General features: G+C 40.0%; 2 protein-coding genes across 2 annotated transcripts in view; one reads left to right on the forward strand and one right to left on the reverse strand.

Moving 5' to 3' along the window:
- The first annotated feature begins 1155 nt into the window (after positions 1–1155).
- Positions 1156–5257, forward strand: rpe (ribulose-5-phosphate-3-epimerase). The gene is made up of 6 exons (XM_006788371.3): positions 1156–1351; positions 1704–1783; positions 1861–2000; positions 2176–2310; positions 4397–4483; positions 4586–5257. Exons 1-6 carry the CDS (start codon positions 1230–1232, stop codon positions 4706–4708), a joined length of 687 nt encoding a protein of 228 aa, XP_006788434.1. The 5' UTR covers positions 1156–1229; the 3' UTR covers positions 4709–5257.
- A 12443-nt stretch (positions 5258–17700) lies between these two features.
- The window catches only part of igsf3 (immunoglobulin superfamily, member 3), a 76432-nt gene continuing 74886 nt past the window's right edge, over positions 17701–19246 (reverse strand). The window contains exon 10 of the mRNA XM_035906620.2: positions 17701–18890. Within this exon, the coding sequence (XP_035762513.2) occupies positions 18640–18890 (251 nt within the window). The 3' untranslated portion in view covers positions 17701–18639. The remainder of the gene's footprint in view (positions 18891–19246) is intronic.

Below are 19246 nucleotides of genomic sequence, written 5' to 3' on the forward strand. Positions count from 1 at the left end.
TCAATTGCAGAGAAAAAGACAGGAGCAGAAAGCATGCTAAACAATTAGAATTCAGAAAGGTTACAAACAACTTAACAATTTCAGGCCTTTTTACACCATTTACTGCATCCAATTACTTTTTACAGCAGCATCCAATTACTTAAAGTGACTGAGGCAGCTGCAGATCAGGAGGTAGAGTAGGCCGTCTACTAATTGGAAGGCCATTGGTTTGATCCTTGGCTCCCCTGGTCTGTGTGTTTAAGTATCCTTAGGTGAGATACTGAACCTCGAGTTGCCACCAATGCATCTATGCGAGTCCGTGTGAATGTTAGGCAAAGCACTTAGGCATAGAAAAAGTGTTTGTGTGCATATGTGTGAGGAATGAGTGAATGAGGCTTGCAGTCAGAAAGCAATTTGAGTGTGCAAATTGAGTAGAACAGAGCTATCTAAGTGCAGCCCATTTACTAATTTGTGTTTGCATAATTATCTGTTGTGATGTCTCAGGAAATGGATTTGCCTTGTTTGCTAGAAATTGTTGCACCTACTTATTACATTGTGGGGGAAATAACTATTATAGTTTTTTTTCAACCATTTTTTTCTTCTTCTTTTTTTAAGAGGCTTTGTTAGTGTGATCTTTCGTTTTCCCAATCAGCCCTCTGCTGTTCAGATAAAAACCACTAATATATGTAGGAGCTCGTTGCTATGAGCTCTGCGCCATCTAGTGTCAAAATGCACACATTGTCTTAACCTGAAGGCGGAAGTGTGACAACAAAACATGTGAGAGAAAGTCATCAACTACCCACTGACACTTAGAGCAAAACAGGAAAGTTTTGGAAAAAAGTTAAGATGTTAAAAAATACGTCTTTATTCATTCATAATTTTAGTACTTTATTAAAAGTTGGCTAGTTGCCTTAAGCTTGTTTAAGCATAAAAATGCGATAATACATACTTTGAAGATATATATCGACGGGAAGAATATCACAAATGAAAAGACAGATATCTTAAAGACAGTCACACGTTTATCTAGCTTCTTCTTACCATAAAACACAGACTTGCATGATGTCCTAAATATCTTCGAAGCTTGTCTATGCTGCCTAGCTAAATATTTCTCCACGACACGACGCCAGACGTTTCGCTCCCCGTCCTTGGAGTTTATTTTGAAAGTCATCAGCGGAAGTTGAGCTTTACGGTACGGCGAGCTTGTCCTGTTAGGTGCCAGGCTGCATGCAGAGAAATACAACATTAACAGCATGGCTTACAGTGCAAAGATTGGCCCGTCCATCCTGAGCAGCGACCTGTCCTGTTTGGGCAACGAGTGTGTGAGGATGATGGAGTGTGGGGCGGATTACCTGCATCTGGACGTCATGGATGGGTCAGTTGGTTAGCATATAGTTTACCTGTCGTGCTAGCTGCTAGCAAGCCAATTTCAAGCTCTGTACTTGAGAGCCAAAGTTGGCTAACATCAACAAGCTAACCTAGCTTGTCAAAAGTTAAGCCGGGCAGGCGATATTTTTGTAACTGGTTTAAATGGAAGGCTAAAACCTTTTGGGTGCGAAACTATTACAAGACTGTCTTTAAAGTGTTATTGCCTTATACTTCTCCGTGATAGTTTTGACATTTTTAGCTTTCTCAACACTTACGTAAGACGTCAGTGTAAGCTTTTTATGCAAGATAAAGAGCACAACAGTTGCAATCTAAAAGTTTCTCTTTGTTTCCTCTTTAAGACACTTTGTACCCAACATCACGTTTGGCCATCCCATGGTGGAGTGTTTGAGGAAGTCAGTAGGCCAAGACCCGTTCTTTGGTGAGATTTAATGATAAAACAATCACTGTTATTGTATTGTTGTGCCGCACAGTATTGGGACAGTGTGAATGTTGCAGATATGCACATGATGGTGTCTCGGCCTGAGCAATGGGTCAAGCCTATGGCCGCAGCAGGAGCCAATCAGTACACCTTCCACTTAGAGGCCACCACCAACCCTGGAAACCTCATTAAAGAGATTAGAGAGAGTGGCATGAAGGTGAGGAAAAGACCCCAAAAGAAGAGACAGACTTGCTTATTCACTGCCTTGACGAAAAAGACATTTGCATAATTGTAGTGTAATTGTATAATTGTAGTGATAGGGAATTATAAAACCCCGGCATTTGTTATAAACATGCGAGTGTTAAAGTGACCCTCGCTCACTTGTATTACAGGTGGGTTTGGCTATTAAGCCTGGTACTACTGTTGAAGAGCTGGCTCCCTGGGCTAACCAGATCGACATGGCTCTGGTAATGACTGTTGAACCTGGTTTTGGGGGACAAAAGTTTATGGAAGACATGATGCCCAAGGTAAGGACTAAGCACATAACCACAACAGAACAAATTGGATTGATCATACTTACTGAATTTACAATTTAGCACAGTGCAGTTTCTATACTCTTCATTAGCATATGAGGTGTGAAGTCATTGTTTGTCTTATTTGAGAAGTTTAAGAAAAGAAATTAAAGGAATATGCTTTAAAAAATCTGTGCGTTTTTCTGTACACTACCCCTAAAATTATCCAAATAAAAATACATAGTAAATGGTCATAGCATTAAAGACTGCACAGGAGAATGTATAATCATGGTAAAAAGAAAGCATGCACTCATACTGCTTCCACATGAATTAAGAGGGTATGTAGCAGCCAGGAGCGGCTAATTAAACACACTTTATTAACTGACCATCAGTAAGTGTGATATGATAAAACAATCAAAAAGTAAAAGTGGACATTTTGTTAATTTTTTGGTCTGGAGGATTCAGGTGTGTGTTAATTCTCTAGGAGGAAGGATAACAGCATGATCTTACAGAAACCATTATTGCTATCCATCAATCTGGGAAGGGTTATAAGGTCATTTCCAAACAATTTGAAGTCTGTTATTCTACAGGGAGAAAGTTTGCTCATAGAAGGCAAACATTGAAGGCACTTGTCAATTTTCCATTAGTTGATGTCCCAGCAGATTTATCCCAAGGTTATTGGGTGCAATCCTCAAAGAAATTGCAAAAATCCCAAAAGCTACATCTCAGACTCTACAGGCCTCTGTGAGAAAGTTCATGACAGTAAAATTAGAAGATTGAACAAGAATGGGTTGTTTGAACGGGTTGCCAGGAGAAAGCCTCTTCTCTCTAGAGAGAACATGACAGCCCAGCTCATCTTTGCAAAGTTGCATCTGAGCAAACTACAAGACTTCTGGACCAATGTCCTTTTGACAGATGAGACGAATGTGGAGATGTCTGGCCAAAGTGCACAGAGCCACGTTTGGTGAAAGCCAAACACATCATATCAGCACAAACAGCTCATACTATCAGCACTGTGACAGAGGGGTGACAATTTGGACTCGTTTTGCAGCCACTGAGTCGACTATGAACTCCTCTGTATATCACAGTATTCTAGTCAAATGTGACGGCATCTATCTGACAGTTACAGCTTGGCCCAAACTGGGTCATGTAACAGAACAATAATCCGAAACACAATAGCAAATCTGCAACAGAATGGCTGAAAAAAGAAAATAATCAAGGTGTTGCAATGGCCTAGTCAAAGTCCAGACTTCATACTGATTGACATGCTGCAGTCGGCTCTTTAAAAGAGCTGCACATAAATTACCCACAAACCTCAAGAAATTGAAGCAACATTGTAAAGCAAAATGAGCCAAAAGCCACCTTCAAGTTATTGCTGCTAGAGGTGCTTCTAAAAACTACTGAATCATTGTCACACACTACTTCTAAATTTTGGCTTTGTCATTATTCATTTAATAAAAACAGAGTATAATATGCAGTGTATTATTGCTCACCTGAGCTTGTATTAAAATAATTGTAGGTAAGGATCAGATCTTTTTTTTTTTTTTTTAAATGTCCTGATATGTAAACACTTAGAACTGATAGTGTATTTTACCATGACTATTCTTTGTAGCCAGCCTGCTGTGGGCAATGCTGGTTTTCCACAAGCATAGCCCACAGCAGGCCGATACAAAATATTGCATTGCAGACTTAGAAAAAAAGCAGTGCAATGGGTTCAGGTATATGTGAAGTATGTGGTGTATAAGTGCTGCCGGGCCTTTGTAGTGATCACGTACAGATGCTTTTCAGATGAATCTGTGTTCCATTTTGAGGAGGACCTCTTGTGTGGGTGAAAATTTGGTGTAAAAAGCAAAAAATTGATCCAAGGCACACTCTGTATGATTCGTGCAGACTGTTGGTTGTTGACAGTTCTGAAAACATTATTCAGTCATTATTGAAGCAGATATTTACCACAATATAGTGGTTTTGTTTGGCCTGCAGTCTGGTTGAGGAGGGGTGCATGTGATTAAATCGGCATTATTGTGTGTCTTTGCTCTCCTACTAATCTGTGAAAATTGTATTTGGCACATTTTGAGTTCTTTTCTGTGTATGTGTGACCCAGGTAAGCTGGCTGCGGAGTCAGTTCCCATCATTAGATATTGAAGTAGACGGAGGGGTCGGTCCTGACTCTATTCATAAGTGTGCAGAGGTAAACGACGCATACACGACAGGCTAATCAAATAACCGTCTAAAATCAAAATATATGTGCTTTTAGGTTTTCTTACATTTTGTTTGCTCCCATTTGCTCTAGGCAGGGGCTAACATGATTGTGTCAGGCAGTGCTGTGATTGGCAGTGATGACCCTCGTTCTGTCATCGCCCTCCTGCGCACCGTGGTGGCCGAAGCAATCCAGAAACGCTCGCTGGACCGCTGAGATGTTCTGTTTATGGTCCTCACAGTGACGCTGTACCTACCTGTCCCAGCAACACCACCACAGCAGCCAGCAGAAAGGAATCAATATGGACATTTCTGGGTTAAAGGTTGAGGGTCCAAGTCTAAACAAGGGGCTTCAGTGGAGGGTGTGTGTTGACAGCCAAATCCAAATCACTTTGATGGAGTGAACTTGCATCGTGCCTCCTAAAACTTGAACTTCATCCTTTTTGCCACAGTCTCCTGAATAGTTAACTCAAAACGAGTCTCACCTCAGCATAGGAACATCTATTTCAGGACTGGAGCCAATGCTACTCTGAAAAACTCTGTAAACATTCCCGAGTATTGTTTTGATTTACACTGTGTTCTCCCTATGAATCACAGAAATAAAATGGCCCAGATATCATGGTTCATACATCAAAAAATCCAATTTTGACTAGTTCATTGTTGTTGAAATCACAAGCTGTTTACTGTTATACTGAGTAGAAGTATTGTACACCACTAAATCAAACCATGAAATTTGATTTTGCAGATTAAAAAATTATAAGTGAAAGGAAGTGTGTGTTCTTTGCAGTTTGACCATAAATGTGTATTATACATTATGTACTTATATCATTGGGTACATTGCTTAACAACACAAATGCCTAGTTAGCCAATTACATTGTATTAACTCAAGCATTTAGGCATAAAGAACTAGAATGGGTGAGTGATTTAAGTGACTTTGAACACGGTGTGGTGGCTGGTGTTACACTGGCTGGACTGATTTTTTTATTTTTTATTTTTTCTCCCCCAGAAACTGCTGATCTACTGGAATTTTCCCACACAACCAACTCTAGGGTTTTCAGGGTCCAAAAAGATTTAGTGAGCAGCAGTTATCTGGGTGTGTTTGTGTCAGAGGTTGGAGGAGAATGAATGACTAGACTCATTCAGATTAGAAGTCTACATTTAACAGCACACTACAACCAAAGTAGTTGTGGTGTGTTGCCGGAACATTTTTTTTCAATGCACAACATGTCCAACCTCAACGTAGACAAACTATAACAATAGAAAGTCGTACTGGGTGGTGCACCTGTCAGAACAGGAAACTGATGGTAGAATTCAAACCTGGTCTGATGAGTTTGGATTTCTGCAGCAACATTTGAATGGCAGGGACAGAATTTAGCATAAATGACATGAAAGCGTGAATCCATCCTTCGTCTTGATGCATGCTTAATCATCCAGGTAAGTAAATCTCCAAAAGTGGATTCTGTTCATCTGGACGTAGCGTTTTCAGTGGGAGAAACGCTCCGTCACTCATCCAAGTGACTTCTTCAGTCTCAGGTGACTGCAGGTTTCCCCAACGCTACATGCAGTTGAACAGAATCAACTTTTGGAGATTTGGAGAATCCATCCTTCGTTGCATCAAGAATACAGGTATGTCGTAGAGCTGAAATGGTGGTCAAGGGGGGATTTTTCTGGCTCATTTGGACCCCTTAATTCCAGTTGAGCATTGTTTAAATACCACAGCTTTTATGCATGCCTTAAGACCACACTGTACACATCTTCTGACGGCTGCTTCCAGCAAGATAACACATCACAAAGCTCAAATCACCTCAAACAGCTTTCTTGAGCAGACTCAGCTCACTGTACTCAAATGGTCTCCACGGCCACCAGATCTCATCGGCATCCAACTCGGTACTAGAAAGGTGTTGTAGGTTGTGATCCTGTTTAAATGGTTGAAACACTTCAAACAAGTCAAAAATGTGGAGTACACTGAATTTTATCCAGCAGGCACTTCTCTCTATTTGTCAAAATAGAAGGATGTCCATGTTACAGGCTACTGCAAATCCAGTCTTAATACAACAATTCAGTGTAAAGATGCATGTTTAAAAGTAATGCCTGCAGCAGTATGAAAAATAAACAAATGTTAATAGTTTAACACACTGTAAATATTTTAGACATAAAATTGGAGCTGCCTCAATGAGACAGAACTGTAGGTGCTCCTTAAACATTAATCTTGCAGCAATAATCTTGAATTCAAACCCCATTATACATTAGTGGAGCTGATGAACAGCAGGTGAACATATTTCAGTTCCCAGGAATGAGTATCGCAGAGAACCTGTCACTGCCGGCACACACCTGCCTGGTTAAGGACGCTGAGGAGTGACTGTACTTCTTAAGAAAACTGAATTTTCTTGTTAACTTTTACTCAGGAGCAGTGGAGAGCAACTTAACTAGAAGCATCACAAAATGCTTTGATTTTCACCACACAGCTCAAAGGATACTAAAAAAAAATACCCACCACAGCCTGTTTACCCTGCTGCCATCTGGCAAAACGAGGAGGGATCCAATGCTGTACCACCAGACTCCGGAGCGGTTTGTTTCCTCGGGCAATTTAGTTATTATTCTTTGTTAGTGCAATACATTTACAAAATTTGAATTTGTCATATAACCTTGTGTTATATGTTGACAATTAAATCTTACATTTCACTGCAGCAGCCTGCTCGATCTCTTCTACTATTGATATTAAGTCTGTTTTTATTAATCCTCACTCAGGTTTTCAGTGTTAGACTTCTGCTTGTCATTGGGTATATTTTCCACAGCTCTTTTAACTCAAGTGGAAGGAGATTAATGGCTCCTCCACAGAGAAAATCTAGAGTACACGATCCAAGCTGCGTGACTGGCTTCCACTGATTTTTTTTTTCCCCCTCTCCCATTTGTACACAAGATGGCGAGTTTGGACAAAAACCTTTTTGATTAAATAGTCAGGGGTGTATTTATTCATTTGTAAACACGAACAAATATTTTACACGCCTCCAGATTAAAAACTCTGTGCTGTAATCTATGGTGTGTTCAGGCTTACTAGTGTGAACAACAACGCTACAAATTCAGCAGATAATTGGACACAGAGTGATTGCTGTGAATAAGAGGAGCTGTCTGTCTCTCTGCATATTGACAACACTGTTTTAACCTTTGACTGCTTTTCAAAGACTTTTATTGCTCTGTCAGTTTCAATCATTACACTGAAAAAAGGGGGCTGTTATTTTTCAATCGATTACTGTCTCGCAGTGGTGCCAGTGTCTGATTTGTTTGAACAAGGAGAAATGCAAGTTTACGAGCAGGATGTGTTTCCAGGAATCGATATGTAGCATTGCATTTGTTGAATCAGATTTGGATGCAGAACCTTGTTTTTCCTGCACACCCAGAAAGACCAGAGACATATCTGTGGTTTCTCTCATCTCTTTATCTGCTGAAAGAATCCCTCCTGTCAATGAGAATCACCCATGACATACTTCAAACTGCAAGCAGCTCACTCTTAATAATGCAGCATATGTCTTGGAGGCAATTCACAGAGCTGCTGAAATATTGATGCCTAAAAATCTGTATTTTTATTTTAACATCACAGATAACGGCAGATAATGTCATCATCTTTGCTTACAGGGTCGATGCACACGTGTATATAGAGGTTTGCATACTGTGCGAGCGTGTTACAGTTGAGTTTGTGTATTATATGTGTGTTTGCGCATTATTGGGTGAATCTCCTGTGACCAATTTCTGTTCTAATAGAGGATGACAGCCGTTTTGTATGCCTGTGTTGCTGCCACTTGGAAATGAGAGACAATTCAATGTGAGTGAGTCGTCAGCACCTACACATGCTCCACACTACTTAAGCCATGTCGTAGTGTCATTATTAGTTAATTAACAGTTGCTGTTTCACTCTCCACACTATCTACATACCATTTGTTGATTTGTTACAAAGTTATAAAAGCAGAGAGAGAGAGAGAAATGTCGGCAGCAGCAGTGGGAACAAGAACAGAACCGGTTCACGGGGGTTAGAGGATGCTCAAAGAGGGACACATGCACACACCTCACATACTGGCCCTTAACTTATAGATCAAAGTCAGCCATGAGAAACTTCCTTCTCCAGTGCCATGACAACAACATCCAGAGGTACTCTTATTTGTGGTTAAAGGCCATAATAGATGTGGGAATGACTGGAGCACAGAGAAGAATGGTCCCAGATCAATCAGTCCTTGGCTTGTCCTCCTAGTCACATGTAAAGTACCTATGCCTTTCACAGCATGCTACTGGCCTTGTGCAAAATAAAACAATGGACACACACCACACACTGGGAATGGCTGAGAGCGCCTGCGCGAGCAGGTGTTGAAAGTCCACAAAACGATTTTACACTAAAAAAATGATCCAGACAGCCGTCATGCGGGGCTTTTGATCTTCAGAGAGCTGAATGTCTCAATGCCTGGCAGAGGTGTTTGCAGACTTCAACAGAGTACCACAGGGTGTACAACCAAACAGTGAAGGTGGTCAGATCAGCAAACAGCATGTCCCTCCAGAACCTGTCTCGATAGACTGCAGTTCACACATTACCACAACAGGGTTCTGCTTTAACACCTGGTTTGAGTATGAGTATCTACATCTACATCTGGAAATTTTACCCCAGGGTCTCAAACATTCTGATACCGGTATCTCTTACCATATGCATGATCACGAGAGATGAAAAACAAGATAGGAAAGCCTACTACATGCTGTCAAATACTCAACTGGCTCATCCAAAGATGCTGTTTGAAGTAGCTAGCTTGTCACAGGGGAATATGTTTTTTATGTTTCTGTATTTTCCTCTCCTACTCTTCTCTCTGCTGCCATTTATTTTGTTCCATCTATTCCCCGCAGCACCATCTTTGCCTCCTCACTCTTTCCTCCTTTTCTGGGATTATTGTATAGCAGAATTATATCTTTCTGCTCCTCCAGTCTTCTTCAGCACTAAAGGCACATTAGTGAACTCGCTTTGCCTGCTCCTGCTCATTCATAATTACTTGGCATCCCACAGGAGAACAAGATGCACATCACTGATTAGCTTGCTGTTTACCAACTTTACTTATGCATAAAGGGCTCGTCTGATTGAATGTGCATCATTATATTAACAATTAAAAACATCTTGCCTAAGATAAATTTACAAAAGATCTTTTTTGCTTCAGCTCTCAGCAAGGTGGGCTACTTTGTAGAATATACTGTTAATGTATAATGGATATAATGGATAGTAATGGAGGTATGGTTGCCCTCATTGCCTCTCAGCTCCTGCTGGGCCTACTGATGTGTGAAATAATGCATTTTCTGGAAGGTGACAATTAGCTTGCATATAGCTCCTTTTTTATAACTATATGTAAGGCCTATGGTCTTAGCTAGATCGACTGCCATGAAATATTATAATTAGACCCCAGAGAACAAACCCTAGAGACCTAAATGACAATTTCACATATTTGTGCACTTCCGTGATGTTAACATTAGTGGGGACTGGTGAAAACTGGAGAGGAGGAAAACAAACTTATCATGCTATTTTACACTAGCTGGGAACTTACTCTATTTCTACATTTTAACATTCAACAAAAGATTAAGTTAGATTAAGTCTTTTAGATTTCATTACAACTGTTATTTATTGAGTTCTTGATGGGAATGCTTGATGTGTTGCCATCTGTATATAGCGTCTGAGTCTGCAATGCATTTTTCCAAATGTCCAGTAGGAGGCGAGTCTTGTGCTTGGTTGGCTAAATTGATCTATAACCTCAGAAAACATTTTAATAATAACTTCTTATTTTTTTTAGCTCATGAAATATAACATATTGCTCAGTTCTACATTAAATGACCCCATTAGCTTGCATTGCCCTTCTCTTATTCAGTCAGTCTACCTCTTACTGATCACATTCAGTTTAAAAATGGTGGTGTATGTCCATCTTTTTATATGCACTGTCCAAAAGGGTCACATGAAAATTTTGGACTGTTTTCTAAAGCCCCTTCATAACAGTCCCAGCAAATGATGACATAGCACCCAGTACATTATGCCAAAAAAAAATGCATCAGCTCTGCTACAACAAGCTAACTGCTCAGTTGGTTAATGCAAGTAGCAAGCTAACGCTAAAAAAAAAGAAGAGAAAAATAAAAATGAAAAAAGAAATGAGTCCATTGAAATTTCTAACTTGCAAGCAAAATTTGTTTGCAAGTTAGAAATCATGACTCTATAATTCTAAATGTATTTTGCTTCTATGTCTCTACAAACATTCATTGCACTCACAGAGTGTAGTACAGAGAATCAGTAACATACTGTCATATCAATAATGTATTGTGGCTGTTGATTGGTTAGGGAGGATGTTTTCTGGTGGTGCACTGTTGTGCATGTCTTGGCATGCAGATCTTCCTTCAGAAGGGCAACACAAGCTCCTTCTTGCATACTTACAGTATATGCAGAAAAGTGCTGAGACACCTACACATTACATCTACAGGAGCAGCTTGGCTATGGAAATCCATGTCACGAAGCTCTAGGGCACAATTTCTGTGCTGATATTAATGCCTGGAGGTCTGGAGTTCTGCAGTTATTGAGTAAGCAAAGTGTTGGCGACTTTTATGGACTATGCCCCTCAGCATGATTTCAGCTTTATCTGCCACATCCTGACTGGATTGCTGTGGTTCCTGAACACTTTCACTTTGCAATAAAACCACTTAACAGTTGATTGCAAGATATCTAGGAAAATATATAGGCCTTATTGCAAATATGCCATTTTACTACAACTACAGACACTGAACTTACACGAGATCTTTAGAGCTACACATTCTTTCACAAGTGTTGTAAACTGCCTGGCCTGGTTTATTATATACCCCCATGGCAACAGGACTAAAAACATCAACGATTAAGAGGTGTGGTCCAGTACCTTTGTATATTCAATGTACACACACCCATGCATACATGCAGGCAGTCGTTTCCCCTCCTGCCTTCCCTGCAGGGGTTAAAACAAACATTTTAATCAAAATTGGAATGGATTATGTCTAAAGAGCAGAAAAAAATCTATAAATTATACTGAAATTTGGGTAATAGTTTATTTCAAGCAATTACTCTTTCATGTTTTGATCTCCTTCATGCCTCTAGAAAACAGACGAGGAGAAATCTCCTCTGCCTCTATTTAGCAGCCTCCTCTGGCTGACACAGTTTTTATTTTAAACGAAATGATTTTAAAGCTGATCAAATTTGTGCAATACATGCTCCCGCCAACCTCAGTGCACTTGATTTAGGCGCTTTTCATGGTGTAAATGCGACACTAAATGTGTATATAGCAAAGCTTCACCTTTATTTTTGTTGTATGTTACCACCGCTGTACTTCCAGCATCATAAAATGGGTAGCACTAGTCTTTAATCTTTAAAAACTCTCTCAGCGCTACCTTCACCCCTGCTCTTCCCGCTCACTAAGGCTTCGTTCTAAAATACATCTAGCAAAGAAACCTTCTCATAGTCAAAAGTCCTGTGTGCTTTGAAAAGCTCAAGAGATTAAGTGGACTTTCTTAATTTTTTCTTCTTCACAAAAACCAAATATTTTGCAAGGCAATTCCATCCATCAAGCTTTAAAAGCTCATCTTAATTAGGTCTGCATCTGAATCTCCCGGCTTCCTCTGAGAATTGAGAGACTAAATGCTGGGGTCCCAAGCGAATGTTGCAGCAACCTTAGCACCAGTTTACTTCCTCTTAGCCAAACCAGTGGAAATAGACTCATTTTTTGTGTATCAATTATGAATAAGATGAAAATATTTCAGTGTGTGTTTGAATGTTTTATATCTATAATGAATGATGTGGGGCCATCAGGGTTTTTGTTGTTGGTTTGTCAGTAGAGGTGTCTTCTGCATTACATCATTTGCCTGTAAGTGTCCATGATAATCTCTTGACCTTTCCCCCCCCCAACGAACAACCTTTACAAACACGTCTTGAATGGAGCTATTGATTCTTTTCTCAAGCAGCTTTTACACAGATCACAGATTAAAGACTGCTGCTGAGGCATCAATAGCAAATTACAGTGCAATTTTCAAGAGTACAGGTGGCACATCTGTTTTCTACTTTTACCGCTTCTTGTCCATCATCCACGCTAATGTCTCGAGAAGTAAATGTGCAGATTAACATTTCATGCCCGTTCTTTCTGATTCAGCCTTACATCACCGAGTGAGTCATACTACACAAAGCAATGTGGTATCATACAACAGTGAGATCAACAAGCTGTACACAGTCCTCATCTACCAATCACCCTTCACAGAGTGTTAATTTTGTAGCTCTGCCTCCCTTATGTCTCTTCTCTAAGAACCAAACAACCTGTCTGTAGCAGATACTAAGCTCCGTGATTAAGCTAACATGTTTTTGCACACAGGCGAATATTCCCTGCAGAAATTCACACATGATCTGTATCCATCTTCAAACATTTTTATCCCTGTCCTTGTTTGTTATGCATCCAAGCTCACCATAGTGCAAGCAGAAGAGAAAATGTCCTTTCTTTGCATTCTCTCCAGCACTTTCTCTCTTCTATTGGTAATAAATCATAATATATTTGCCCGACTACTGCCCTGCTGCTCTGGATCGTTAAGTACTGTCTGCCCAAGTGTGCCCTTAGGTGTCTAGATTCTCTGCAAGAACTATGGATTTGTGATTATTGGTAACTTGTATGCAAAACACATCTTTCCTCATAGAGGGAATGCTTGAGAAAGTGGAGACAGACAGCACAGAAATCTTGAATGAACTGGGACAGGGAAATAGTGCTCAAAGGGGGACCATTGGTGTTTTGCATCCTGTGAAGTTGCGACACAGTTTGCCAGAAAAGAACACACACAAAAAACACCCAACAACCATCAATGTGTTAACAGTGTGTGCTAGCTATCTACATCAACAGATCTTTAACGGTGGCCTCCCTTTCAGGCAAGTTGAGAATCTGCATGAATAACAAAACCAGATGAAAACCAAACCACAATTTCTTTCCCCCTCACCCTTTCTTTTTCTGTGGCCATGCTTTATGGAAATAATTTCAGAATTTGTTCTTGGCATCACTGGGTATTTCTGTGCATTATAACAGGTAAATATGAATTTGGGAGAAAGTGAGCGAGAAAAACAAATGGCATAGACTGACTGAAGACAGTTTACTGCGCAGTGTTTGATGGAGTGATGGTAAAAGATTGAAAAATTCCACCTGTGTTGGACTTGTGTTACTGCAGAAGTGTTTGGTTTTTTTAGGTTGCTGGTTAATTTGTGGGAGGATCTCCAAGATCCAACTTACAGTTATGATACAAGTTTTGTAATTTTTTTCTCCGTACACCACCACAACATGTTTTTACTATAAATGGAGTGCTGAGTTTCAGCTTTAATTCAAGAGGTTTAACAAAAGTATTCAATCCTTTTGAAGCCTAGAACCCATGGACGTCACCCAAATGCCATGTTTGGTCCTTTGTTTTCCACTTTTGGGTGCTGCTCTCTTTCTGCCTTTAGTTCTGTCTTCAGTAACTGAAAGTCAGGTGACTGATTTGGCCATTGAAGAACATCACAGTTTTTCCTTGATAAACTCTTGGGTTGTTATGCAGCATGCTTTAGGTCATTATCCCTTTAGACTGTGAAGCACTTTTTAAATCAGCTTTTCAGCTGAATATGAGCAAAGAGCTGAAAACTTCAGAATTCATCCCATCACTTTCACTGGTATTGGCAGTCATACATGCCGAGGCCATCACATTGCTTCCACCATGTTTGAAATAATGTGAATTCAGACCATGAGCAGTTTGTCTCCTCCACACTTTTCTCTTCTCATCATTCTGGTACAAGTTAATCTATTAGTCAGTGGTTTGCACATTGTTGTAAAATCTGTATATCCATTCAGGAAAGCATCTCTTGACTGTAGATTTTGACAACAGTGTCAACAGTGTTAGATTTGTTTTTTTCCTCCACTTATATCTACATCTTGTTGGACCTCATACCTTGTATATATTAGAATTTAAAAACGATTGTCAATTGTTCACTTTTTTTTGAGCATCTGACAATCGAAGACTTTGTATAAAACTGGCTGTTAATGCTGTGCGTTTGATAAATCAATTGATATAAAGCTGAAAGTCTGCACTTCAATCACATTAATTGAATGTTTGGTTAAAATTCACTGTAATGGTATACAGAGGTGAAACTACAAAAAAAAGTGTCCAAAAACATATCGATCTACATATATACTTTAACATGATGATTAAATTCCTTTTACGCACAAACTCAAATGAATAAATAAACATTCATAAAATAAACACGGAACATACAGAATACAGTAACTCTTGCCCAGCAAAGGACAAAAATCTTACACTAGCTGAACAAAAACCATGCCTCCTATAGTGCTAGTATCATTTAAAGCAAATGTAGATGTTTTGCAAGGGTGTAGAAAGCAGCTCAGCAAGTCGTGACTTTTGTGAGAAGAACTGATAGATATATCGGTTTAATGACGCATCTCCAAACTTTGCAAAATGTATACGGTTGGAAGCAAAACAGGAAGAGGCAATCAATGTATTTTTATTGCAATAAACTGACAATAGCTAAGTGTCTCTTCAATGGTCACAATGGTAACTATTCGATAGAATAACATAAGGAAAAATAAATTAACCATGGTGATATAAAAATACATCAGTGAAAATAAAGCATCACTGGTTCAACTGAACACATCAACACACACTGTTTTACACCTAAATCCGGAGCCAGCACACAGCCAGAACATGCAGCCCTCAAAACACAGCTACAAGACTGTCAGAATGTGTGGAGAAATCTTGGGAGGTATGGGTGGTATTATTACCACAGAAACACTAGAGACTGACTGTACAGCGCTATTGATGGTAGTGAGCAACGTGACATGAAAAACCACAACCGCATCCTCCATTTCCTGGCTAAAGTCTAGAAAGATACAATTAATGTTGCATGAATTAAGTCTCAGATTGTGGGATTTACACATTAAAGCCGAAGCAGCTGTTCTGTGGGCACCGTTTACCCATCCAGCATCCCTGGAAATGTCTGAAATTCATAAAAGGCAATCACTCAACCAACAAATGAGTTCATGTAGACTTTTTGTTTTTTCCTTCTTAGCTTTCGATTTAGCGCTGACGATAGCACAAGCCCATAAGAAGTGGAAACCATTTTTGTCAAACCACACCAGTTATTTATGTCACTGACTTCCTTCCTGTTGTGAGGGTTTTTTTTTAAAATCTTGTCAAGAGATGTAGTCGTAAACAAACACAAAAATAATAAGGCAATATTTTGACCACCGAGGTCGTCGTTAGGCAAGCTCATGTGAGAGAACACTTAGAAAATTAGGACCATTGAGAAACCATAATGCAAAAAAGGGGAAGTCATTCGCTATGTATACAAAACAGGCCAGTTTTATGCATGTAGAATTTGCTTAGTTTCAAAAATCAAAATGTTGCCTCGTTATATTGCTGGCCTTTGAGCTGGTACTACTTGTCTCGTTTCCACTGTGTGGCACTTTTTTCTCCCCCGAGCACCTTGCACCTGACCCGGGATAGGATATGATCCGCAAAAATGTGTTTATCCAATCATGTTGGCATATGCATAATAACGGATGGACGGCTAGTTGATGCTCCAGGTTCTGTTATGACACTGATCAGGTTAGTTGTAGCTGTATTTGCTGCACATGCATCACATTTCTAACTCCCAGACTCACTCAGATTAAAATGGTATTGTCTACTTGAAAAGGATCGTTTGGAGAAAATTAAAAAAAAAAAACTAGGAAGCTGTGTAGCTCGTGTCACAGTATAGGAAACATACTTGTAGCTTCTTTTTTGTTGTTTTTTTTGACATAAATATGTTTAATGAAATGCTGCATAAAAGCAAAGCATTAAAAAGACGAATAGGAGCAATAAATATCAAACACAGTCTCCACAACACCCATTCTTGAAATGATCTATTTCACAGGCTCAAAGGGCATGTAGAATTGGCAGTCAAATATCGTAAATGATGACTGGGGCCGGGGCTTCGTATTCACTCTTGGCTCAGGAAGTTTGGGGTGGGGTCGGGGCGGGGACGGGGGAGGGGCTGGGCTGGGCTCTGTCACACGAACACAATTCACAGAGAGTTCGAAGTTTACAAAACATCAAATTTCCTCCTGCAATATTGTCATGCAATATATACGTTGACACGACTGAGACGACAATAATGTCACGTTTCTCAAGAGTTTTCATGTCCAGTCTGGCAGTGAATGGGGGTTAGGCCCACATTGGATAGAGGATTTCACACCTCCCCTGGCACTCCAGAGAAGGCAACAGAGGTTTTCAATCCTTCTCCCTTGCGTCAGGGGAGCTGAAGCGGATGCCTTCAGCCAGAATCCTTGATTAGAAGACATGTTAAACAGTTCCACTGTCTTTGACCAAACATCCTACCTAAGGTGTTACATCACACTTCACTAAATAAATGCGACTCGAGCAAAAAATAAGAAAAAAAATTGAATAAGCATTTACGTGAATCTATTTTTGTGACTTGCCTGGTCAACTATTGTATATTTAAAGCCACAGTAAATTTCATTATAGTTATAGATATACAGTGTTTTGACACTGACCGAACTTGACAACCTGGTATGAAATGCTACAGACTGCAATGCGCAGGACAAATCTAGCATTTCTACTTCTACCACATTGTCAACACACAGGCTATTGACATATGTGCTTGGTGCAGTTGCCTGGCAACACAAGCAAAAGCAGTTTTTTTTCTTTTTTGAAATTCAAAGCAAAAAAGAAAATCTTACAAAGCTATGCAAAACAGTAAAAAACAATAAATAGAAAAAAAACAACAACCTTAGAATAATCACAAAAGTCAAACATTTGTCATCATAAACTGGTCTTCTGATGTGCAGATAATGTGTTTAGTGGTTTATGATACATCTACACATGTTTAATCTTTAGTGTGGCGCTATACAAATCCCTTAAAAAAAATATGCATCTGATATCTTTTAAAGATGTAGGACCAAGTGGTCGTACGGGGGAATCCAAAGAAATGTGCAAGAATTCAATTTCAATCAAGAATGTGGAAATTCAACCAGGACAACTCAACTGATTCAACATAAGTACATTTTTTTCTTTTGTTTTTGCCAACAAGTCCCATAAATCCACAGCAGGAGGTAAGAAGACGTATTTACAATCTGCCTTTGAACCCCCCCCCCTCCCCCTCCCCCCCGCTTTAAAATTTCAAAGAGCAGCTGTTGAGGAAATAAGGAGGACTTGGCACTGAAAAAAAAATCACTTGTGTTAAAGTACATATATCCTCAGCAGGAGGGAGCTGTTCATTTAGTTTCCATAATTTCCCCATCTCCCACTCTTTCGCTTGCAGTTTCTTTTCTGGGAGAAGAAGAGTGGGACAGTCTCCCACTAAGGCCAGAGTGTCTGGCAGTGTTTAAGTGGCACACCAGGACCTGTTTCTGTCTGCCAAGCTAAACTCATTGTGAAGGCAGGTGGGCCAACACACATACACACATCCTCACTTAGGACACAGACTTGTGTGTCCTAGCCTTTGTCTCTATGCAGCCTGGCAACCAAGTCGGCAGCTACGAAGTCAGTGGGCGCAGAACATCACTATGGCAACCAGCATAGTGGGCAAGGCTGTAGCTGCTCCTGGATCAGTGCTGAGACTTTTTTTTTGGCATACTCTTAATGCCAGAGTTGATTATAGAGTTCCTTCTCTTAAATGTTCTTCCTAGATTGGCCCGTGATCTCATGTGCACAGTTTTTTCCCCTCCCCGCACTATTTCAAAAAATAGACGAATATTCAGAGTAATAAAGATGCAACTAAGAAATAAAGATTCACAAAAAAAAGACAAAACAAAAAGAAAATGAGAGAACCTCATGATATTTCCTTTCCCACACTTTGCACGTGCACAGTTAATTGTGCTTACACACTAGACACAACCTCATCCACACACACACACACACGCACACACACTTTTTTAAACATAAAACAGACAGCCACCAGGGTGTGAATTTTCAAACTGATCAACTGATTGACTAATTCAACACAGCAGTGAACGACAGTAAGGTCTGAAGGTGGAGTCCAGATCTGCTCCCTGGCATAGTGTAGGCTAAATCCACGATTTAAGCGAGGCAGTCGGGCAGGACCCTTGCTTAGTCGACCGAGCCGGGGTGCAGGCTGAGAGCTGGCGGATCCAGGCAGGTGGGAGAGTAACTGAGGTGAGGTTCTTTAATCCACAGTAAGGGAGCACCGTTCTTGCCTTCTTGGCTCTTGCTGTTGTTGCGGCTCTTGTAGCGGACTAGCAGCAGGGCGATGAGGAGGATGCCAAAAATGGGGAAGGGATAAAAAAAGACAAAGTAGAAGAGGGAGCTATTGGAGCACACCACTGACTGGACGGTGGACACTGTTGGCAGAAAATAAACACATGTTAGTTGTTTTATTCTTTCAAAAGTTTCTCATTCATGCGTCAAAATATCACCTTTTGCTGATATATATACATACATACTATATTTCTTACTTCCACCTGAGAAGCTGCTGTATCAGCATATGTAAGCTGCTATGATGTCGCATGAATGAATATGTGGTTATGTGAGAATAAGTGGGGGGGAAAAGAAATTGAAAACTACACCTCTCAGAATTTGTGCAAAACAATAATTAACAGGATTTCCGGCTTTTAAAAATAGTTTTACCAAGTTTTGGCAAAAACAGAAGGAACTTAGAGGTTTCTTAGATAAGCTCAGTGCCTTTTTGATCAGCTAG

This window comes from Neolamprologus brichardi, chromosome 16 (genome assembly GCF_056152115.1).
Source record: "Neolamprologus brichardi isolate AB-2024 chromosome 16, ASM5615211v1, whole genome shotgun sequence".
Classification (NCBI taxonomy): domain Eukaryota; kingdom Metazoa; phylum Chordata; class Actinopteri; order Cichliformes; family Cichlidae; genus Neolamprologus; species Neolamprologus brichardi.

What these genes read in the sequence shown, in the direction of transcription:
- rpe (XM_006788371.3), top strand. Translation starts at nt 1,230, where the DNA reads ATGGCTTACAGTGCAAAGATTGGCCCGTCCATCCTGAGCAGCGACCTG. An exon ending in AGGCCAAGACCCGTTCTTTG is followed by an intron (nt 1,784 to 1,860) that starts GTGAGATTTAAT and finishes TGAATGTTGCAG; the next exon opens with ATATGCACATGATGGTGTCT. An exon ending in CTATTCATAAGTGTGCAGAG is followed by an intron (nt 4,484 to 4,585) that starts GTAAACGACGCA and finishes CATTTGCTCTAG; the next exon opens with GCAGGGGCTAACATGATTGT.